Below are 24,626 nucleotides of genomic sequence, written 5' to 3'. Positions count from 1 at the left end.
AAGCCTGACGTTACTCGAGCTGCTGATATGTGAAGTCCGGGTCCAGTAAGCCTGACGTTACTCGAGCTGCTGATATGTGAAGTCTTGGTCCACTAAGCCTGACGTTACTCGAGCTGCTGATATGTGAAGTCCGGGTCCAGTAAGCCTGACGTTACTCGAGCTGCTGGCATGTGAAGTCCGGGTCCAGTAAGCCTGACGTTACTCGAGCTGCTGGCATGTGAAGTCCGGGTCCACTAAGCCTGACGTTACTCGAGCTGCTGATATGTGAAGTCCGGGTCCAGTAAGCCTGACGTTACTCGAGCTGCTGACGTGTGAAGTCCGGGTCCACTAAGCCTGACGTTACTCGAGCTGCTGGCATGTGAAGTCCGGGTCCAGTAAGCCTGACGTTACTCGAGCTGCTGGCATGTGAAGTCCGGGTCCACTAAACCTGACGTTACTCGAGCTGCTGACGTGTGAAGTCCGGGTCCAGTAAGCCTGACGTTACTCGAGCTGCTGGCATGTGAAGTCCGGGTCCAGTAAGCCTGACGTTACTCGAGCTGCGAACACGCCCCCTACAGAAGAACCACAAACACAAGAGGCGGACTGTGAACAAACGGAACGGCAGCGAGGGTGTAGGAGTGAATAGGAGCCGCAGTTTAAGTGTCTGGAATGCTTCACATCTAAGGACGTGACGTGCTGCGGCGTGCCGCCAGGTTCCTCCACAAGCCGAGAGGTCCAGCTCATGTTCCACTGGAACCAGCGCCTTCAGCAAACACCACACCACAAGTCACGGAAGAAGTGGACAACGCCTAGGCTGCACACCTTGCAGTTACATCGCCTGAACATACACCCACGGGGAGACAAACACGTCACATGGCGCGCGGACAGCGGGGGGGGGGGATTATGTCAACATGGCGTCCTGCTCTGTACGCAAGGCTCAGCGTTTTCGGTTTTTACCGATTTTCACCAAAAAATATCCAGATTGCTTTAAAAGGATCAGATCAGCTCAAACTGATTTTCACCCGGGTTTTATGTTTCCACGGAGCCAAAAGTTGTTCCTGTTCGTGTGAGGTTATGTAACAGCGTCCTCTTGTGGCGAAAATCGGGCATGCTGGCTGGCTTTGAAAAATAAAAACCCAAAACGTTGAGCCTTGTCTGTACGTAACGAAACCGCATCCAGTGCTTTGCCCGGGCCTGTCGAGCTCCATATCCAGAACGGCGTGGACACGGTGCGTGGACACGGTGCGTGGACACCCACGGTGCATGGACACGGTGCATGGACACGGTGCGTGGACACCCACGGTGCGTGGACACGGTGCATGGACACCCACGGTGCATGGACACGGTGCGTGGACACGGTGCGTGGACACCCACGGTGCGTGGACACGGTGCATGGACACCCACGGTGCATGGACACGGTGCGTGGACACGGTGCATGGACACCCACGATGCATGGACACGGTGCGTGGACACGGTGCGTGGACACCCACGATGCATGGACACGATGCATGGACACGGTGCGTGGACACCCACGGTGCGTGGACACGGTGCATGGACACCCACGGTGCATGGACACGGTGCGTGGACACGGTGCATGGACACGGTGCGTGGACACCCACGATGCATGGACACGGTGCATGGACACGGTGCGTGGACACGGTGCATGGACACGGTGCGTGGACACCCACGATGCATGGACACGGTGCGTGGACATGCAAACGACAAAGCCACAGCAAGGTGGGTTGGTTTAATTCTAATCTAGCTAGCTAGCTAGCTAGCTGCTTAGGCTTATATGCTGCAATTTACCGTAGTGCTAATGCTACTAAGTAGAGCAGCTAGCTAAAGTTATTGGCTAAATAATGTAAGGTTAGCTACTCTTCATCAGCAGTAGGCTACTGTTGGCCAGCTCGCATAGCATATTTCCTGTTTGTTTTGCAGCTAGTTGCTCATAGTTAATGGTGTTAACGTTGTTGTCAGCAACTTTACGGCTGTGGATTCATTCCCCACATCTACAACGACAGCTGGGAACCAACACTGGAGAAGCTGTGCCAAGCCCGCTACATTCCGGTTCTTGCGGATTAGAATTCGACTGCTTCTTCTAATGTTGTTATTGCACACATGACTGACAGGCACATTGCTGGGAGGGAGGGAGAATGTATGAGGCAGAGGCATGGAGGAGGGGGGGTGCGAAAAAGGGACTGAACTAAGAGACAGAGACTATGTATGTATGTTTACAAATGGACTTGAGGTTTCAATTTAAATAAATAGTTATATATTTTCATTTTGCTGATGTCTTTTCGTTTGTTGATGTGTCACAGTGTTAAGTTGTGTTAAATGCCTTTTCTGTGTTTTTACATTTGGGCCACCAAAAATGAACTTTGGCCACCAATTTAGGGGCTTGGTGGCCCATGGGGCCAGTGCTTAAAAATATTAGCGTCTATCCCTGTACCCCCCCCCCTTTCCATCCACCCCTGTATGTCTTTGTTGTGTTTATCTGACGTCTTGTTTCACCCCGTTTATTGTAAAGCCAATTGGAGTGTTAGAAAAGCGCTCTATAAGATTGATTTATTATCTTTATTAATTCTTGATATATTCTTCAGGTGACAGTAGGCTGACTTTATAATTGTCTTAATGAGGTTATGTAAATTCAGCTCTGAGTCCATGACTACACAAGATTTCTGGCTTGGCTCATGGTTTTTAACATTACTGATTATAACTGAGTGCTGACCCTTACTCGTTTTTCCTTGGATCCAAAGACAATTATCTCATCTCATCATCAGCCACTTCTCCGGGGTCTGGGGGATCCCAAGGAGTTCCCAGGCCAGATTGGACATGTAGTCCCTCCAGCAAGTTCTGGGTCTACCCCGGGGTCTCCTCCCAGTTGGATGTGCCCAGTAAACCTCCAAAGGAAGGTGCCCAGGAGGCATCCTGATCAGATGCCCGAACCACCTCAACTGGCTCCTTTCAACGCAAAGGAGCAGCGGCTCTATTCCGAGCTCCCCCCGGATGTCCGAGCTCCTCACCCTATCTCTAAGGCTGAGCCCAGACACCCTACGGAGGAAACTGATTCCAGCTGCTTGTATCCGCGACTCACCCTTTCGCTCACTACCCAAAGCTCGTGACCATAGGTGAGAGTTGGAACAAAGACTGACTGGTAAATTAAGAGCTTTGCCTTCCGGCTCAGCTCCCTCTTCACCACAACGGTCCGGTACAACATCCACATTACTGCTGATGCTGCACCAATCCACCTGTCAATCTCCCGCTCCATCCTACCCTCACTCGTGAACAAGACCCCGAGATACTTGAACTCCTTCACTTGAGGCAACAACCCACCCCCAACCCGGAGGGAGCAATCCACCATTTTCCAGTAGAGAACCATGGCCTCAGACTTGGAGGTGCTGACTCTCATCCCGGCCATTTCACACTCAGCTGCAAACCTCCCCAGTGTGCGCTGGAGGTCACGTTCAGATGAAGCCAACAAAACCACATCATCTGCGAAGAACAGAGATGCAATTCTGAGGTTCCCAAAATGGACACACTCCTCACCTTGGCTTCGCCTTGGATCCTGTCCATGAATATCACAAACAGAATCGGAGACAAGGGACAACCTTGGCGGAGTCCAACACCCGCCGAAAACGTGTTTGATTTTGTGCCGAGAATATGGACACAGCTCTCACTTTGGTTATACAAGGACTAGATGGCTTGTAGCAACTGCCCTGGTACCCCATACTCCCACAGTCCCCCCCACAGAGGGCCCTGGGGTACATGGTCAAGTGTGTCCAAACTGATTCAAAAACACACTGGAATTGAATTGGAAACACTTCTTTTTCTAATACCGCACGTTAGTGTGCTGTGTATCTGCAATGGTGCGTATCTAGTATGGCGTATGAACCGCAGTACTCTGTGTGTGTGTGTGTGTGTGTGTGTGTGTGTGTGTGTGTGTGTGTGTGTGTGTGTGTGTGTGTGTGCATGGGGGGGGTATTGACTGTTTGGATAGTTGATGTTTGATTGGAAGTTGGAGTGACAGGATTCAGAGGGAATAGGATGACCGCATCATTTGGACTGATGCCAGCCCCTTGGCCTTGTGTGTGTGTGTGTGTGTGTGTGTGTGTGTGTGTGTGTGTGTGTGTGTGTGTGTGTGTGTGTGTTTGTGTGTGTGTTAACTTGACAGTTTGTCTATAATTTTACAGCCTAGCTCACTGTGGTCTCTCCTCCCCCTCTTCCTACTACTACTACTACTACTTATGACTGCTCCCATTAGGGGGCGCCACAGTGGATCATCCGTTTCCATTTCTTCCTGTCCTCTGCATCTTCCTCTGTCACACCAGCCACCTGCATGTCCTCCCTCACCACCTCCATAAACCTCCTCTTTGGCCTTCCTCTTCTCCTCTTCCCTGGCAGCTCCATATTCAGCATCCTTCTCCCAGTATACCCAGCATCTCTCCTCCACACATGTCCACACCATCTCAATCTTGTCTCTCTTGCTTTGTCTCCAAACCGTCCAACCTGAGCTGTCCCTCTAATATACTCCTTCCTAATCCTGTCCTTCTTCATCACTCCCAATGAAAATCTTATCATCTTCATCTCTGCCACCTCCAGCTCCACCTCCTGTCTTTTCATCAGTGCCACTGTCTCCAAACCATACAACATAGCTGGTCTCACAACCATCTTGTAAACCTTCCCTTTAACTCTTGCTGGTACCCTTCTGTCACACATCACTCCTGACACTCTTCTCCACCCACTCCACCCTGCCTGCACTCTCTTCTTCACCTCTCTCCTGCACCCCCCGTTACTTTGGACAGTTGACTCCAAGTATTTAAACTCATACACCTTCATCACCTCCACTCCTTGCATCCTCACCATTCCACTGTCCTCCCTCTCATTCATGCATAGGTATTCTGTCTTGCTCCTATTGACTTTCATTCCTCTTCTCTCCAGTGCATACCTCCACCTCTCCAGGCTCTCCTCCACCTGCACCCTACTCTCGCTACAGATCACAATGTCATCCGCAAACATCATAGTCCACAGAGACTCCTGCCTGATCTCCTCCATCAACCTGTCCATCACCATTGCAAAGAAGAAAGGGCTCAGAGCCGATCCTTGATGTAATCCCACCTCCACCTTGACCCCATCTGTCATTCCAACTGCACACCAGCTGTGCAGGCTTTTGCACGGATGGTGCACAGACCATGGCAGGGAAAATGAAGGGGTTGCAGGTACTAATCATGAGGGTTTGGCCAAATGGGCAATGGACGCGCTGTGTCATACACAGAGAAGCGCTACCATCAAGACAGATTAACCCAGACCTAAACCAGGTTTTGACCCATGTTGTTAGTGTAGCAGCCCCTTTTACCCCCTGGCTATCTAGGGCAGGGCCCTAGGTTCTCTCACTATAATCCCATTTACATTAATCTTAGTTTGGGTTCCCTGATTATACCAGTTCCCATGAAATGAATCAAACAAGACAAAGCTGCAAGTCGAAATATTTAGTTACTGTAGAAAAAGAAACAAAAACTGAATAAATAATGTGCTTTTACTATGTCAAGCTCAATACAGTTTGTTTGTTTGTTTGTTTTGTTTATTTTGAACGTACATTTTTTTAATGTATAATAAAAGAAAACAAAAGGGAAAAAAATCAAAACAAGCGAGCAATATCATCATCAAACGTGTGTTTTAAATCTCGGCGGTTGGAAAAGGAGGAGGCAGAAGCTAAAAAACGTTTCTAGTCCTGAACCCCTCTTCTGTTTTAGTATTTCAACAGTGGACCGTGGGGTTTCAATGAAAACTCAGTCATCTGCCACCAGCGAGCATGGCGTCCATCTAGTAAACCACACAAAGATCCTTCATGCAACACAACACAGCAAGAACACAGCAAGAACACAGCAAGAACGCAGCAAGAACACACCAAGAACACAGCAAGAACACAACAAGAACACAGCAAGAACACAACAAGAACACAGCAAGAACACAACAAGAACAGAACAAGAACCCAGCAAGAACACAGAAAGAACACAACAAGAACACAGCAAGAACACAGCAAGAACACAGCAAGAACACAACAAGAACACAGCAAAAACACAGCAAGAACACAACAAGAACACAGCAAGAACACAGCAAGAACACAACAAGAACAGAGCAAGAACACAGCAAGAACACAGCAAGAACACAACAAGAACACAGCAAGAACACAGCAAGAACACAGCAAGAACACAGCAAGAACACAGCAAGAACAGAACAAGAACCCAGCAAGAACACAGAAAGAACACAACAAGAACACAGCAAGAACACAGAAAGAACACAACAAGAACACAGCAAGAACACAGCAAGAACACAACAAGAACACAGCAAGAACACAACAAGAACAGAACAAGAACACAACAAGAACACAGCAAGAACACAGCAGGAACACAACAAGAACACAGCAAGAACACAGCAAGAACACAGCAAGAACACAACAAGAACAGAGCAAGAACACAGCAAGAACAGAACAAGAACACAGCAAGAACACAGCAAGAACACAGCAAGACCACAACAAGAACACAGCAAGAACAGAACAAGAACCCAGCAAGAACACAGAAAGAACACAACAAGAACACAGCAAGAACACAGAAAGAACACAACAAGAACACAGCAAGAACACAGCAAGAACAGAACAAGAACCCAGCAAGAACACAGAAAGAACACAGCAAGAACAGAACAAGAACACAGCAAGAACACAGCAAGAACAGAACAAGAACACAGCAAGAACACAGCAAGAACACAGCAAGAACACAACAAGAACAGAACAAGAACACAGAAAGAACACAACAAGAACACAGCAAGAACACAACAAGAACACAGCAAGAACAGAACAAGAACCCAGCAAGAACACAGAAAGAACACAACAAGAACACAGCAAGAACACAGCAAGAACACAGAAAGAACACAACAAGAACACAGCAAGAACACAGCAAGAACACAACAAGAACACAGCAAGAACAGAACAAGAACCCAGCAAGAACACAGAAAGAACACAGCAAGAACAGAACAAGAACACAGCAAGAACACAGCAAGAACAGAACAAGAACACAGCAAGAACACAGCAAGAACACAACAAGAACAGAACAAGAACACAGAAAGAACACAACAAGAACACAGCAAGAACACAGCAAGAACACAACAAGAACACAGCAAGAACAGAACAAGAACCCAGCAAGAACACAGAAAGAACACAACAAGAACACAGCAAGAACACAGAAAGAACACAACAAGAACACAGCAAGAACACAACAAGAACACAGCAAGAACACAGCAAGAACACAGCAAGAACACAGCAAGAACACAGCAAGAACACAGCAAGAACACAAGAACACAACAAGACCACAGCAAGAACACAGCAAGAACACAACAAGAACACAGCAAGAACACAGCAAGAACACAGCAAGAACACAACAAGAACACAGCAAGTGCAGAGCAACACCAGAACAACTCAAGAACAACCCACACAAGATGTCCCAGCTCCATCCCATATCTGCTCAACATGTTGTTTTGAAGAGTCTTTTAAATGGGATGATTGATTGATTGATTGTTGTCATTTCATCTCTGCAGCTGTTCCATATCCTGACACCTTTTTGTTGTGACTCAGTGATACTTTGCATTTGTCCCTACTGGGTTGTGTTTATGTGTACATGTTCCTCTCAGGTCTCCCTCAGCTGGACCAGCCCCTGGGTACTGCCCCTGGGTACTGGCCCTGGGTACAGCCCCTGGGTACTGGCCCTGGGTACTGCCCCTGGGTACTGCCCCTGGGTACAGCCCCTGGGTACTGGCCCTAGGTACTGGCCCTGGGTACAGCCCCTGGGTACTGCCCCTGGGTACAGCCCCTGGGTACTGGCCCTGGGTACTGCCCCTGGGTACAGCCCCTGGGTACTGGCCCTGGGTACTGGCCCTGGGTACTGGCCCTGGGTACAGCCCCTGGGTACTGGCCCTGGGTACAGCCCCTGGGTACTGCCCCTGGGTACTGCCCCTGGGGACTTCATGGTTTAACCCTTTGGACTTGATCCGAGCAGTTGTACAGTCCAGCAGATCTTTGGGTTTCAGTGTTTGTAGTTTGGTCAAGAGTTGGCTTGTTGGTTCTCTGCAGCCGGCTCTGTTTACTGTCCTCACGGCTCCTTTTTGAATAATGGAGATTGAATCGGTGTTGGTTTTAGATGTGTTCAGTTCAAATGCAAAATTAAAGTAGGTTACCTTTTCCAATATTCTAAATCAAACACAGTAAACATGAACTTAACTAAAGTCGGCATCTATCAAACTAATAAAGAGGGCCCCAAAAACCCACCCTCGTTGCAGGCCTGGTTTCACGTGTCCAACCCATCTTATCTTCATCCTGCGAGCTAAATGGACAAATGTACTCACTCAGTTCAGCATAATGGCACTTCCAGAATGTTCCTACAATGACAGGAAATGGCGGGGCACTGGAGGAACGGGCCAGGCGCGGGGGGAGCGGGCCGGGCGCGGGGGGAACGAGACGAAAGGCGTGCTCCCACGTGAGAATCCCACGTAGCCGGAGGAGGTTTGAGCCAGCCCTGGTGGCTCAAGCGCTACCTGGTGTGTCTGGTCCCGTGTGGGTCTTCTTTACGGAACTAGCCAACAAGGCTACCGCATCAGCTAGCTTAGCGAACTAGCCGGCTGATGACGCTGTAACATCTAACCGATGTTTATTTACATCCACCAGTACCACACTTACAGCTTACACCTTCCAATAATTTACGATTAAACTTGTAAACCACAAGACTTGCTACGTTTTCCAACTACCTCCTCTTCACAAGACCTGGATCTACTGTCTCTCCCCCTTCTCTCCTCTCGCCAACCGCTGGCTCCTCCCTTCACTGTGACCTTCCCCTCCCCTCCTCCCTGATTGGCCTTACATACAACAGGTAAGTAAAATAACACATGTATACATATTTGAAATAACATTTAACGTTTCAAGATATTTTAATCATATTTCAATATAGTGCAACTGTACCAAAATAATAAACTTCATGAAACCAAAATAATAACCAGATTACACCCTCCCACTTCTAAATGTACGTATGAAATCATAAGACACTAAGAAACGACACTAAGAAACAGGTCAAACCAAGGAGCACTTAGAGTGTATGACCTGTTTTGCTCTGTTTGTTTGATCTCAGTGACAAGACCTCTGCTTGCAATGGTTAGAGGTTGGTCGCTGGATCTACCTGGCTCATCATAGGTAAGCCTGACTGTTGGCTTTACAGCTCTCTTTGGCCTTGGCTCAGATCTGACTCTCACATTGTCTTTGGATATATTAACTGTCTCTTCCTTGTACCTACTGGGGATTGTACCCTGTGTGCTTCTGTGGGGCCTACTAGGCACCTGCTCTACACTCTCTGCACTCATCTGCATCCTCCAACTGTCTTTCCCCATCTGACCCATCCTCCCGGATCACCTGACCTGACCTTTACTGTCCCCTCGCCCGCTGCTGACCCTGACCGTCCCCTGTGTCTGTGTCGGAGGTGTCACTTGGTGAGTTGCTTCTGGCTGGTGTATGGTGAGGCTGAGGGGTGTAGGGATAGCTACGGGGAACATACACTACATCGTAAGAGTCAGACTCAGATTCAGGATCATTGGTGTCATCAGGAGCTAACTCTTGATCAGACTCCTGGTCCCCTAAGCTATAGTGCTCTGACTCAGCATCATCATCGGATGAGAATCGGTCATCAGAACCACTTCCATCTATTTGATAAGGAGCGTCGTCTTCATCTTAGACAACAACTGGGGCTCTACCTTGAGGTACATAATACTCAAGGTCCGAAGACGAATCTAAAACTTCTTGCAACTCTTGAGCATAGCGTGTGAAATGGTCGGTTACTACTAACACATTGCCTATGCTTTTTGCGTCGGGTTCCATACTGAGAAAATCGATGCAAACCAGATCCATGGGCCCTTTGCTCACTATCTGGTGCAGTGGGGCTGCTGTCTGACAAGGACTTTTTCCATGTGACACATAATCCACATTTTTTATGTACTGTTCTGTGTCCAATGCCATTTTTGTCCAGTAAAACCTGGTCCTTAACAGGTCAGTTGTTCTCTTAATGCCTAAATGTCCAAGATCGTCGTGCATGGACTTTAGCACCACTTCTCTGAACTCCGCTGGAAGAACTAGCTGAGAGGCCTCCTCTCCTGAAGGTCTTATGCTCAGATGATGGAGTAAGCCAACCTTCATTTCTAGTTTTCCAATCTCCCTTTTTATCTGTATCAGTTCTGGATTTGATTCTACGTCTTCTGGCCATTTTCCATGTTTTAGAGCTTGTATGGTTGGCCCAATCACAGGGTCCTTGTTCTGTGTAGCTATTAGCTCTGGCCATGACAATTGTCCTAATGAACTCACATCCAAGCGCATGGGTGAAGCATAGATGTCTGGGACACATTCGGGAGATGCTCCCAACTGATCAACACACCTCAGTGGACAGTTAGGAGACTCAGGGATGCAGACTCGCTAACAGATGGCCTTCACTCCACTCTGGGATAAAGTCACCCATTCATCTGTGTTCTCCTCATTGGGCACGGTCCTCAACAGTAGGTCAGCATCTACAATGTGTCGGCCCGGGCGATACTGCACATCGATCTCGTATGTGGACAAGGCAGCTAACCATCTGTGCCCTACTGCGTTAGCTTTGCTGTGGAGAGCACGTACGTAAGAGGGTTGTTATCTGTACGTACTGTGAACATTGCCCCGTAAAGACAACCATGTAGTTTGTCAGCCACAGCCCACTTTAGGGCTAAAAACTCCAACTGGTGGATCGGGTAATTTTTTTCAGATGCACTCAGCTGTCTGCTCGCAAAGGCGACTGGTTGCAAACCCTCCTGATACTCTTGGTAGAGTACTGCACCAAGTGCCTTTAAACTGGCATCTACATACAGTATATAAGGCTTCTGAGGATTTGCAAATGCCAGCACAGGTGCATGCCTCTGGCAGTGGATGATCTGGTGAAATGCATATGTGCAGGATTGATCCCATCTCTCCCCAAAGGCCTCGGACTCTTTCAGGTAGACTTTGCTCATCATATCAATAGTTACCTATAAATCATACCTGCAAGGCCAATAAACATGATCCTGATTCTGATATATGAATTGCCATCACACTATCCCACTTCGTCTTTGCCAACCTCTTCCTCTGTATAATTTGCTGTACTTCCTCATTCCACCATCAAGTCTCCTTGTCTTCCTTTCTCTGTCCTGATGACACACCAAGTACCTTCCTAGCTGTCTCCCTCACTATTTCTGCAGTGGTTGCCCAGCCATCCGGCAACTCTTCACTACCACTGTGCCTGTTTTAACTCCTCCCTGAACTCCACACAACAGTCTTCCTTCTTCAACTTCCACGATTTGATTCTTGGCTCTGCCTTCACTCGCTTCCTCTTCTTGGTCTTCAAAGTCATCCTACAGACCACCATCCGATGCTGCCTAGCTACGTTCTCCCCTGTCACCACCTTGCAGTCTCCAATCCCTTTCAGTTTGCACCTTCTACATAAGATATAGTCCACCTGTGCACTGTCGTCCACTCTTGTGCGTCACCCTGTGTTCCTCCCTCTTCTTGAAATATGTATTCACCACAGCCATTTCCATCCTTTTCTCAAAATCCCCCATCTGTCCTTCCACATTCCTCTCCTTGACACCATACTTGCCCATCACCTCCTCATCATCTGTTCCCTTCACCAACATGCCCATTGAATCCAATCTCCACTCTCTCCTCCTTGGGTACCCTCTCCACCACATCATCCAACTCACTCCAGAATTCTTCTTTCTCTTCCATCTCACACCCAACTTGTGGGACATATGTATGCGTTGGCAACATTAATCATCACACCTTTGATTTCCAGCTTCATACTCATCACTCTGTCCGTCACTTTCTTCACCTCCAACACACTCTTGACATACTCTTCCTTCAGTATTAACCCTACCCCATTATTCCTCCCATTCACACCATGGTAGAAGAAGTTGAGCCCACCTCCGATGCTCCTGGCCTTACTCCTCTTCCACCTGGTCTCTTGCACACACAGTATATCTACCTTTCTTCTCTCCATCATATCAGCCAGCTCTCTCCCTTTACCAGTCATAGTGCCAACATTCAAAGTTCTGACTCTCACCTCCACACTCCTACCTGTCCTCCTTTCCCGCTGCCTCTGAACATGCCTTCCCCTTCTCCTTCTCCTTCACCCAACAGTAGCATAGTTTCCACCGGCACCCTGCTGGCCAACAGTACCGGTGGTGGTCGTTGGTAACCCGGGCCTCGAGTATGGATATCTGATTTATGATCCGCTTATTTGATTTGGCAAAGTTACGAAAGTCACACTGATGGGACATCAGGACAGCAGAACCCCAGTCACTGCAGTCAACATTGAAATGTTCTGCGTCTCATTCTGAAGGTCATTTTCTCACCATTCTCTGAAAGGAAGCTCTCCCACCGTGGTAAACCACATGCTGTGTTTGCAACAAAGCCAGTTCCTGTTTCTCATCATTAAAATGACCCTTCAAGAAAAAGTTGTGATGCTGTTTTGTTCGACTTTTTGTTCTGATGACAACAGACAGACTTTCCAACTTCTCACATTCTCACTTGGTTTACATGGTGTGCATGAAAAATGAGATGCCATCACAACGTGGGCACAGAAAAAGAACACATTTTAACACCAGGTCTACATACGAAGGATGAGAATGGATCATTTATGATCCAGATAACAGCTAGAGATCATATGATCATACCAGGTGGACATGGTCTCTAGATGGCGGCACTGGGGCAAACCACTGGGCGGCACGGTGGCCCAGTGGTCAGCACTGTTGCCTCACAGCAAGAAGTTCCAGGGTTTGAAGTTCGAACCCCAGGCCGTCCCAGGTCCTTTCTGTGTGGAGTTTGCATGTTCTCCCCGTGTTTGCGTGGGATTCCTCCCGGTGCTCTGGTTTCCTCCCACAATCAAAAAGACATGTATGTTAGGGTTAATACTCCTGTCTGTGCCCCTGAGCAAGGCAATGGAAAGAAAAACTGGAGTTGGTCCCCGGGCGCTGCAGCTGCCCACTGCTCCTACACAATAGGATGGACAAATTTCATTGTAAAAATATAATGTCCCATAAATTGGCTTTCTTTTTCTTTTCTATATGTTTAGATGAGAGCATGACCTCTAACCTCTGTTGCTCTCTCTCTCTCTCTCTCTCTCTCTCTCTCTCTCTCTCTCTCTCTCTCTCTCTCTCTCAGTCTCTCTGCCTGACTGTCTGTCCGTCTACCTCTCTATCTGTTGTCTGTCTATTTGTCTTTCTTTCTCTGTCTCTGATTGTTGAATGTTCTGTGATGCTGTTTATGTGTGAACTAAATAAAGTATTTTGAAGATGAAAATCTCTGTCTCTCTCAGGCCAGATGGTGTGTGTTGATGGTGAAGCGGAGCCCTGCTATAAGATTGCATATTTCCGTGATATGTCGAGCCGCGTTGCATTCTGGGAGGCCCGGCAGGCGTGCGGGATGGACGGCGGTGCACTGCTGAGCATAGAAAGCTTGGCTGAACAGAGAAACATAGAGAATCTTTTACAGGTGAGTTAGAGAGAGCGAGAGAGAGAGCGAGAGAGAGAGAGAGAGGGAGAGAGAGAGAGAGAGAGAGAGAGGGAGAGGGAGAGAGAGAGAGGGGGAAAGAGAGAGGGGGAGAGAGAGAGAGAGAGAGAGCGAGAGAGAGGGGGGGAGAGAGAGAGAGAGAGAGAGAGAGAGAGAGAGCTAATACACGTGACCTCTACCCCTCCTGCAGGAGCTGCGTAGTGGGGCGGTGGGCGGTACCGGTACCAGTGGGATAGCAGACGGTGATTACTGGATCGGGTTGACCCGGGCCGATGCAGGAGACCAGAACCACCCAGAAAATACGAACACCTTCACCTCCTGTCCTGAACTATACCGCTGGACCGACGGCAGCGTGGCCACATTCAGGTGTGTGTGTCTGTTCAGGTGTGTGTGTCTGTCAGAGTAAGTAGTGTTTTGATCATGTGATAGACCTGCAGACAGACACACAGAATGACATCTGGATAGTTACATAGATTTTTAATTTGCAATATTTTGAAAATGAAGACGTGTATTTTTTGTATAACGGTGTTGTGCAGTAGTTTTCCAAATGTGACGCCTGTCTCCCCAAGGGGGCGCCAAAGAATCTCATGAAGGGGGGGAGCAGGGAACTGCAAGAAAACGTCTGAACCCCGCAGAAAGTAGGACGATGTGTATTTAAAGTTGGGATTTCCTTGGACAAAGCCACTGCTGCCATCAAGGTAGAGAAGGTGTACTACTTCCGTGTAGGAGGAGGGGCCAACAGTGTGTCAAACTTTACTGAACAGGTCGGGTCAGGTCTTGCGTAGTGTAGCGAATTCGGGGGGGACAAGGCAACCACAGGAGCTGCCGCGGCCGGGAAGCGAACCCGTATCGCCCGCGCCGCGGGGGATATCGCTAACCGCTCGACTGAAGGGTCAGACCCGCGGCCAGCCAGCGGCCAGGCCAGGCCAGCCAGCGGCCAGGCCAGGCCAGCCAGCGGCCAGGCCAGGCCAGCCAGCGTGTCTCCTTATCCATGCACGTTACAGCATGGTGTCGGGAAGCAGCAGCAACGTGCACCAGTGGTTTGGGTATGCGGGACGAGAAGTCATGTGTAGGTCATAAAACAGCATAATTTCTGATTTCTTTAATGTAATGTACGTTAAGAGTCGTCTTTATGTTTCCTGCGTGGTTACGGGGAAAAGAAACGTGTTCCTTCGGTTAAAACTGAAGGTACACGGGGAGTCGTGGTGTCGCGGTTGGGCAGGAGCACCGGTGACTAGCCAGTAGGGGTCAGTATCGCCACGGGAGGGGGAGTCAAAGGCAAGTCTCACGCGAGTTCGTCAGAAAACGAGATTGTCTGCGTGTCCAAGATGGAAGCCGAACAGGTTGACGCTACATCCAACGGGGCGTCGGCACGGAAGTAGACGTGATTGGCTGTTGCGTGGGCCAATAGTGCGGAACCTGGAAGCGCACTGACTTGAAACGAACGACACGCATTGAAACGTTTAGCTCGCTAGCTTACAGCTGACCTTAACGCTGCCGATAGCTAACGTTAACGCTCGCTAACCACGGGAATCCAAAACCCTAACCAACAGCCAGGCACGTCACGTCTACTTCCGTGCCTCCACCCCGTTGGGTCTAGCGTCAACCAGCAGAAAACGCTGTGTAGCGATCGGGAATCTAAATATATCTTCTTCTACTTTAATTCAATGTGTAACACCGGATTGCGCATGTGTGACGTCACTCTGTGCACCGCTACATGTACATGATGTACATCATGTACATCATGTTCTCTGTTGTGTTTTGTTAAAAGGTGATGGATGTGTCGTGTTTTCTCTTTTTTTAACCTCAAAAACATGCACAAATAGGCACTGACCAAATATTAATTCTTAACCATTTTCATCGATGTTTGTTAAAACGCGGAAGATTGATTGTATTAGGTTAGTTTCTTGCCCGGTGCGGGATTCGATACGGGTGTACTGCACCACAAGGTGACGTCACTAACCGCTCGGCTAAAGGGTCAGACCCGTTAGCTGGGAGCTAATGTGTCTTATTACTAGTTTACACTAGTAATAGCACAACAAATTAAAGTCTCTATTGACAACCTCAACGTGTTTTTGTTATGCTGCAGATTACATGTTCATAACTAAATCAAGCGCCGAGCACCACGCATTTATGAACAGCAAGTACGTTTTAACAGAATATATGTAAAATAAGATAAAAACAATCGCAAACAAATCTGAGCTATACCCCTGAAGAAGGATGTGTTGGGACCCCCACGCCAGGCACGGGGATAAAACAGGTGAGCCGAACTCTCAGGTCTGCGCTGCCCTTCCTCGGTACAAGGAAGTCCTTACTGGACCCGCAGCGCGGAACCGCACCACACGGCTGCCGGACACCTCCCCAAAAGCCCTCACACAAGATGGCTGCGCCAAACTGCGGAGGAACCACCGGCCTCCTCCAGGCCACCAGAGGCGCTATCCGGGGGCGCTACTCCCACGTCGGCTACCCGGCGGAACCACAAACGTGTCGTGTCCGGTAGTTGGCGGCGCTACCGGAGCAGCGTCTGACACGAGCCTTAACGTCTACCAACGAGCAGCGTGCAGCCACACTCCCGAACTGTAAGACCACCGATGCTGCAAGCGCGCCCCACGTGCACCCCCCCCCCTGTGCTAGCTAGCTAGCTAGCTAGCAGTCAGCTGTGCTATGAGCGCCGTGCTAAGCCAACTCACGACGTCATTCAGAGAGACACAAGAGACATGTAGGTCAGCTGAATCGGCCGGACGAAATTGTCCCTAGGGGCGGGGGGTGTGTGTGGGGGGGTGGGGGGTGAGCCTCGTGATGGCCTGGCGGCCTGTCCAGGGTCCAGGGTGCCTCCCCGCCTGCCGCCCAGTGACTGCTGGGACAGGCTCCAGCATCCCGCCACCCTGACAGCAGGGCAAGCGGTTTGGATGATGGATGGATGATTATTATGCCTGTCATGAAGATGGGCGGGGCCCCGGTGACGTGGTGTTGTCTGGAGGCCCACTCTCTCACACGCCGAAAACCCCTGCTGTACTATATGGTGTGTGTGTGTGTGTGTGTGTTGTAGGAACTGGTATTTTGATGAGCCGTCCTGTGGTGGAGAGGCCTGTGTGGTTATGTACCATCAGCCTACTGCACTTCCTGGTTTGGGCGGAGCCTATCTCTACCAATGGAACGATGACCGCTGTAACATGAAACACAACTTCATCTGCAAATATGAACCAGGTGACATTATTTACTGCATTAAATACCAAGTTCTGCATTAAATACCAAGTTCTGCATTTCCCTGTCGACACAAAGCAAGTGATGTTACACAGTCCTCCTTCCTTCCCCAGCCGTGTCCTCCCTTCCGCTGAACCTGCGTGTTTACTTCCTCATTTAGTCAACGCCTTCTTCCACACATTCAACAGCGGATCCAACTCACAGACACCTCTTTGACACCTCTTTCTTTCTTTCTTCTTGTCTTTCTCTCTTTCAGAGAGCCACCTTGTCAAAAAGCAGGCAAGGAGGCCAGGAGGGCGCGGCCCAGGTGAGCAGGAACTTCCTGATTGGTTTGTTGTCAGTATCAAAGTGTACTAATTTTAAAATGAAACAAATCTCTACCATTTCAAATGACACCTGTCTGTCTAGAGGAGGACAGTTTTCATCAAGTAACTGACAAATCATCTACACAAGAAACGAGTTGGTCCTTTCATTCGAACCCTTGTTTCGGGGAAATGACTGCTGTGTCACTGGGCGCAGCGTTGCAGTCAGTGAAAGAGAAATAGAATAGGCTTCCATTTTCTTCATTGGTAAGAACGGCAAGCCAGTCAAATAACTCAAAGTGACTACCCAATCAGCGAGAGTTGGGGGCGGGCTCAAGTAAACGTAAAAATGGCAGAGAAGTCTTTCAAATCAACAGGAGTTCCCTGAGTTGCACGACCCACCTGTCAGAGCACATTAATGACTGAAAAAAGGTTCGTTGTGTCGTTCCAGAGGCGACAGTAGAGACGGTCAAAGTCCCATACCCTGGAGTAAAGGAAGACAGTCCAGATGTAATTATAACTGGAACCTCAGGTAACAAATTAGCTAATTAAGTTACTAACTCGTTAAGCAGTTGTCTAGGTCAACAGGTGTCAATCAGGTCCTCAGATGCCACCAGTACTGCTGGTTTTCTATTCTACCAGGTAGTTCATTACATTCACCTGTTGTTCCAGGTGTAAAACCTCCTTGATTGGAAGCTGATTGGGAACACGGTGGCCCAGTGGCTAGTACTGTGACTTCATAGCAAGAAGGTCCTGGGTTCGAACCCCAGGCCGTCCCAGGTCCTTTCTGTGTGGAGTTTGCGTGTTCTCCCCGTGTCTGCGTGGGTTTCCTCCGGGTTTTCCGGTTTCCTCCTGTTGTGTAGTTGGTTCAGTATCAGACATCAACACACGAAGCAGAGGAACAGGGGAGCATGTACTTTACTTAGCACTTTTTCCATCGACACGTTTTACTTCTTCTACTCCTACACATGCATAACTCACAGTACCTGGGACATATAAAGCATAGTAGTGCCACCTAGCGGTCTCCAACCTAAATAGCATTAACAGAACACAATGCATCACTATGTATGTATATGGACACAACATCTTCCCCCTTTGAACAAAGAATACTTCTAGTACCTTAGATTAGAACTGACAGTATTACACTCTGAATAATGTATGTAACCCATGGCTTCCTAATCCGTACTTTGTCACCGGACTGGAAGTCAGTTGATTTAGCGTGTCTGTGAGCATCTGTGTATTCTTTCGTCTTCAATTGTTTTTGCTTCACTCTTTCACGCACAGCGTGTCCATCTTTTGGAGGTACAGGCATCTCCATCACCTGTAGCTTTGTTCTCATTCGTCGACCACGGAGCAGTTCTTAAGGGGATACGCCAGTCGTAGAATGAGGCGTTGCTCTGTAATCCATCAGGTAAATTCTCAGAAATGATTTCCAGGGTTCTCTTTGGATTGATGTGGTCTGTAGGCAGTCTTTTAAGGCTTCTGCTGAATCTCTCAACTTCTCCATTGGCTCTTGGATAATAAAGTGGAGATCTCAGGTGTCTGATTTCCCTCTTTTTGAGAAAGTCGCAGAACTCAAAGGAGAGAGATTGAGGTCCTTTATCACTGACCAGTTCTTTTGGATTCCCTTCTCGAGAGAAAACAGTGGTCAGGAACTGGATGACAGTAGCTGTGTCAGCACGGGGAGCAAACGCTACTTCAGGCCATTTACTAGAGTAGTCTACCAGTGTTATGGCATATCTGCAATCAGCAGGTGCTATCTCAAATGGACCTACGACGTCCACGGAAACCTTTTCCCAGGCAGCAGCTGGTAGGGGAACGGTTTGGAGGGGAGCATCGTGGGTTACAGTCGACTTATCATTCTGTCTGCAGGTTGTACAGTTCTTAATCAATGTCTCTGTCTGAGAGTCCATTTTGGGCCACCAATACAGTTCTCTGAGGCGTTGTTTAGTGCACACAATGCCTTGGTGGGTTTCATGAGCGATATTAATGAGTCTTTTCTACAATGACTCAGGCACCAGCAACCGATGAGTACCTCTGACAATACAGTCATCCATGACTGCAAGCTCATGGCGGATCAGGAAGAATGGCTGTAAGTCAGGCCAGTTGCATTCTTTCGTGAGGGCCAGCCCTTCCGTATCTGCACGGGCTTTTGTGAGCACCGGGCAGGCACAGCACTCAAACTGGAAGTCATCCACAGACACAGCACTCAGATCAGTGAGAATGGTTGCAACGGATTCCACATTCTCTGCACATGCAGTGTCTGTCTCGGGAAGTGGGAGTCTAGATAGACAGTCAGCAACATAGTTCAAAGATCCAGTTCTGTATTCAACATCATAGTCAAACTCCACCAGGCGAGCAGACCATCTGGCTATCCGGAGACCAGTGCAGTTATTGCCTTTGGTAGTCAGGAGTGTTGCAAGTGCTTGATGATCGGTGCGTAACAGGAATTTCCTTCCCCAGAGCCATGTATGCAGAACTCAGTCCATAAGGAACTCTACAGTATTGGTACAGGCCTTCATGCGTAATGAAAGCGGTGAGCCCTCTGCTCTCTTCATGCAGCTTCAGTTGACGGTATGCAGAGTCGAGATCCAGGGTAGAGAACATGACAGATCCACGCAGCTCAGACAGTATGTCCTCAATCAGTGGAAGGGGATGACTGTCAACGACTACTGCTTTGTTAGGGTCCCTCAAATCGACGCACATGCGTATGCCACCTGTCTTCTTCTTAGTGACTACAATTTGGGATACCCATTCAGATGCATCAACTTTCTCAATAATCCCATTTTCCTCCAGGTTCTTGAGTTCATCGGAAACGGCATCACGGACTGAAAGTGGTAAGCGTCAAAGCTTTTGTTGTACCGGCTTCACTTCTGGTCGTACCTTCACTTTGTGTACAAAGTCCTTTGCGCATCCAAACGCAGCTGAAGTCTAACTTTTATGTTTGCTGGTAGTGGGCGGAGCTTCGGTTTGGTGGAGTGTCACACAGACATTGGCAGTCTCAGGTATTAACTGTCCTCCTTTGATGTGTAGCTGGAGAGCAGTCACCAGGTCCATACCTAGTATAGGTGTCCCTGTTTTCACTATGTAAAAGTCTGTGGAGGCACTCTTGTCATAGTAAGTAATGTCAGCTTTAAGACATCCTAGCACATTCAGCTTCTCTCTGGAATATGTAACAAGCTGCATTCTAGGTTCACTTAGCTTACTTGAACCAAAATATTCACTGTAAACAGTACACAGTAGTTTAGCAGCTGGTTCAGTAGTAGAACTAACAGTTAAGACAGTAATGTCAGGCACAGTCACTTCATTAACAGACTGTTGGGAGGATCTGCACACTCTAGAAAAATGCCCCATCTTACCACATGTTTTACATTTGCAGTCCTTCGCAGGGCAGGATTTATCGTTGGCTAGGTGGTCAGCTGAACCACAACGACAGCATGTGTGGGTTGCATCCGGTTTCTGAACGGTCTTGTACTTTGGCTTGCGCGCCTTCTTTTGCACTTGAACGGCGGCGACGTGCTTTGTGTCACCATCAGCAATGCCTTCTGCATCGGCTATAGCAGCGGCAGTACGCCCAGCTACTTCCAAGGCTCTATCAAGTGCCAGGTCCTCCTCCATTAACAGTCTCTCACATTGTATACCAGGATTATTTGTCTTCTCTACGATCTGATCATGCAGCGTTCCACTTTCCATATCGCCAAACTCATATTTCTTCACGAGCTCGCGCAGCGCTGCCACATAGTGATCCGTTGACTCACCCACAGCTTGAGTTCGTTGCCTAAAGCGGTACCTCTCGGCGACAGCGTTCAGTTTGGGGGTGAACTACGCCCCCAAAGCCTGCACAGAGCCCTCGTAGGTACCAGCCGTGAGGGGCAAGGGGCTGTAGGTTCTCTGCCCCTCTGGTCCTCAGCAGAGAACTACGTACTAGCAAGGCTCTCGGTCTCTCGGGGCAGGGGAGCCACTTCCCCCAGAGCAAGCAGGTAACTGTCCAACAACGTTTCCACGCAGCAAACGCGGTTTTCGGTTCACCTCAGGGGCCCTCCAGGAGCACGGCAGGAGGGTGCAAGGAGAGCAAAGCCATCTCTTCGTCACTATCGCCCTCGTCGCCACTTCCTTGTGTAGTTGGTTCAGTATCAGACATCAACACACGACGCAGAGGAACAGGGGAGCTTGTTCTTCACTTAGCAATTTTTCCATCGACACGTTTTACTTCTTCTACACACGCGTGACTCACAGTACCTGGAACATATAAACCATAGTAGTGCCACCTAGCGGTCTCCAACGTAAATAGCATTAACAGAACGCAATGCATCACTATGTGTATATGGACACAACACCTCCCACCATCAAAAAGACATGCATGTTAGGGTTAATACTCCTGCCTGTGCCCCTGAGCAAGGCAATGGAAGGAAGAAGTGGAGTTGGTCCCTGGGCGCTACACGGAGGTTGCACACTGCTCCAAGCTACACAGCCAGGGTGGGTTAAATGCAGAAGAATGTCCCCACGGGGATCAATAAAGTGGCGGCACGGTGGTGCAGTGGCTAGCGCGGTCACCTCACAGCAAGAAGGTCCTGGGTTCGAGCCCCGGGTAGTCCAACCTTGGTGGGTGGTCCCGGGTCGTCCTCTGTGTGGAGTTTGCATGTTCTCCCCGTGTCTGTGTGGGTTTCCTCCGGGGGCTCCGGTTTCCTCCCACAGTCCAAAGACCTTTAGGTCAGGTGACTCGGCCGTACTACATTGTCCCTAGGTGTGTGTGTGTGTGTGTGTGTGTGTGTGTGTGTGTGTGTGTGTGTGTGTGTGTGTGTGTGTGTGTGTCTCGGCCCTGTGATGGCCTGGCGGCCTGTCCAGGGTGTCTCCCCACCTGCCGCCCAATGACTGCTGGGATAGACTCCAGCGTCCCCGCGACCCTGAGAGCAGGATAAGTGGTTCGGCTGATGGATGGATTAATAAAGTATGAATAAGTGGAACAACAAGTGAATGCAATCAACTACCCAATAGAATAGAAAACCAGCAGTACTGGTAGCATCTGAGGACGTGATTGAGAATCACACTCCTAAGCGTCTGACTGACTTGATATACTAATTTAAGGAATCTCCTGTTTGTGTCCATGTTGTCTTTCTCTGTAGGGATGCTGTTGGTTTATGTCATCATCCCCACAATCCCACTGCTCCTGCTCATCTTGGTGGCTACCGGGACTTGCTGTTTTCAGATGATCTGTAGAAGGTGGGACTCAAACACCTAAACGCCGTAGATTTTGACACTTACATCCTGCTACAGGTTTATCTCATTTAGGAATTTGTTTTTCCAGGCATGATGTATTAACCCAAAAGGTAAAAACTCTGCCTCAGACAACTGGCTAGCTTTCAGCTGTTGTCCCCTTGGCCTTACATTAATACCCAGGGCTGCTCATTCTCAACATGACACCCATACAGTCACGTGCCAAACAACGCAAAACAAACCAGCACACAGGTCATGTGACATTCTTGAAGTCATGTGACATGACTCGTCATCAAGATGGCGCCGTGGGCGGTAGCCTCGGCTCTGCGCTCTCTCGTACTTGTTCTGTTGTTGTTTCTTTGTTTAGTTTCCAGCATAATAATAATAATAATGATGATGATGATGATTAGCTGGCAGACTCGTCATGATGATGGAAGTAAAAGATTCAGTACTGGATCATAAGCATGATCCTTATCACTGCCATGGTCACTATACACACACACCACTGTCCACATGAGAACACTCAGACACACGAACCATAACTATGATAAGGATAATGACCCTCCTCCCTCCCTCCCTCTCTCTCTCTCTCTCCCTCTCTCGCTCCGTCTCTCTCTGTCTCTCCCTCTGTCTCCCTCTGTCTCTCTCTCCCTCTGTCTCTCTCTCCCTCTGTCTCTCTCTCCCTCTGTCTCTCTCTCCCTCTATCTCTCTCTGTCTCTCTCCCTCTGTCTCTCTCTCCCTCTGTCTCTCTCTCTCTCTGTCTCTCTCTCTCTCTCTCTGTCTCTCTCTCCCTGTCTCTCTCTCTCTGTCTCTCTGTCTCTCTCCCTCTGTCTCTCTGTCTCTCTCTCCCTGTCTCTCTCTCTCTGTCTCTCCGTCTCTCTCCTCTGTCTCTCTCCCTCTGTCTGTCTCCGTCTCTGTCTGTCTCTGTCTCTGTCTGTCTCTGTCTCTGTCTGTCTCTCTCTAAGCAGTCACTAATAAATCAGTGCAGACCCAACAGCCTTGATAAATGAGCCCACAAGTCTTGTGTGCGTGTGTGTGCACGCCAGGAGTGTGCTTGTGTAGGCACTAAATACTGGAGGCTCCTGCTTACTCAGCCATTGTCTGTCTGTGTCTGTGTGTGTGTCTGTGTGTCTGTGTGTGTGTGTGTCTGTGTGTGTGTCTGCGTGTGTGTGCTTAGTGATTATGACAGGGCCAACACTGAGATGTCTTAAGAAGATCTGATTTATAACAGCGCTTAGCTCAGTCTATCTATCTGTGTGTGTGTGTCTGTGTGTGTGTCTGTGTGTGTGTCTGTGTGTGTGTCTGTGTCTGTGTGTGTGTCTGTGTGTGTGTGCTTAGTGATTATGACAGGGCCAACACTGAGATGTCTTAAGAAGATCTGATTTATAACAGCGCTTAGCTCAGTCTATCTGTGTGTGTGTGTGTGTGTGTGTGTGTGTGTGTGTGTGTGTGTGTGTGTGTGCGTGTGTGTGTGCGCGTCCTGAGGAAGAGAGAATCGATCATCTGACATGCGCGTGTACATGTAACACGTGCATTTGTGCACGCTGTGGCGACCTGGATTTGACTAGATTTCCCCAGCTGTGTCCCCCGGAAACACCCAGTTCCTCAGCCACCGATCCCTCGTGGCCCGCGCCTCAGTTCGACGCTAGCCAGCCAGCTAGCCAGCTAGCTAGCCAGTTGGCTGGCTGGCTAGCCAGTTGACTAGCCAGCTGGCTAGCAAGTCTAGTCATCCGTGATCGTTACACTACTTTGAAATTTGTCTAGAATTACACAAATATACGTGGTAATATTTTGAGCTTTTTTGTGTTCATGGGTCATTCTCATATTTCCATTTTAATCACCCGCCCCCGCACACACACACACACACACACACACACTCACACACTTTTGCTGATCGCTCTGGTTTCAGACTTACTCATGTGAAGCATCTGGTGATGAAGATAGTGATGATGACGATGGTGAAAATTGATAACGGCCCACTGTCCCTGCTTTGGTTTCTTCTTTTTTTGTCCACTTCCTGTAGTAAGCCCCGAACCAAGACCAGTGTCAACCAGTCAAATCTCTGGATCTCCAACACGCCTAAGGTTGACAGCATGGAAGTGTGAATATTCATGATGGCCGCTGACGTCATGATGACATCACCGCCGACGGAGAGACGGCGTCGTCCAACCTGTGCCCTATTATCGTCAATGGGAACTTGCTGATGCGTTGAACACTTCGGACATGTTAGGTCATTTCTGAATGAGGAGACTTGTGACGGGGGGGGGGGGGGGGTCATGTGATCTCCAGCGGCTCATGACGTCACCACCCTCTCCTCAGACACGTCACACTGC

General features: G+C 48.9%; 1 protein-coding gene across 1 annotated transcript in view; it reads left to right on the top strand.

Moving 5' to 3' along the window:
- Window positions 1–24,398, top strand: part of chodl (chondrolectin) — a 40,299-nt gene extending 15,901 nt beyond the window's left edge. The window contains exons 2-8 of the mRNA XM_056299777.1: window positions 13,380–13,555; window positions 13,764–13,939; window positions 16,623–16,780; window positions 17,034–17,084; window positions 17,531–17,611; window positions 22,203–22,299; window positions 24,317–24,398. Coding sequence (XP_056155752.1) covers window positions 13,385–13,555; window positions 13,764–13,939; window positions 16,623–16,780; window positions 17,034–17,084; window positions 17,531–17,611; window positions 22,203–22,299; window positions 24,317–24,398 — 816 coding nt within the window. The 5' untranslated portion in view covers window positions 13,380–13,384. The remainder of the gene's footprint in view (window positions 1–13,379; window positions 13,556–13,763; window positions 13,940–16,622; window positions 16,781–17,033; window positions 17,085–17,530; window positions 17,612–22,202; window positions 22,300–24,316) is intronic.
- Window positions 24,399–24,626: the final 228 nt, after the last annotated feature.

The sequence above is a fragment of the Lampris incognitus genome, chromosome 19 (assembly GCF_029633865.1).
Source record: "Lampris incognitus isolate fLamInc1 chromosome 19, fLamInc1.hap2, whole genome shotgun sequence".
NCBI classification, from domain to species: Eukaryota; Metazoa; Chordata; class Actinopteri; order Lampriformes; family Lampridae; genus Lampris; species Lampris incognitus.
Note: the sequence above shows the minus strand (reverse complement) of the source record. Positions and strands in the feature narration are given on the sequence as shown.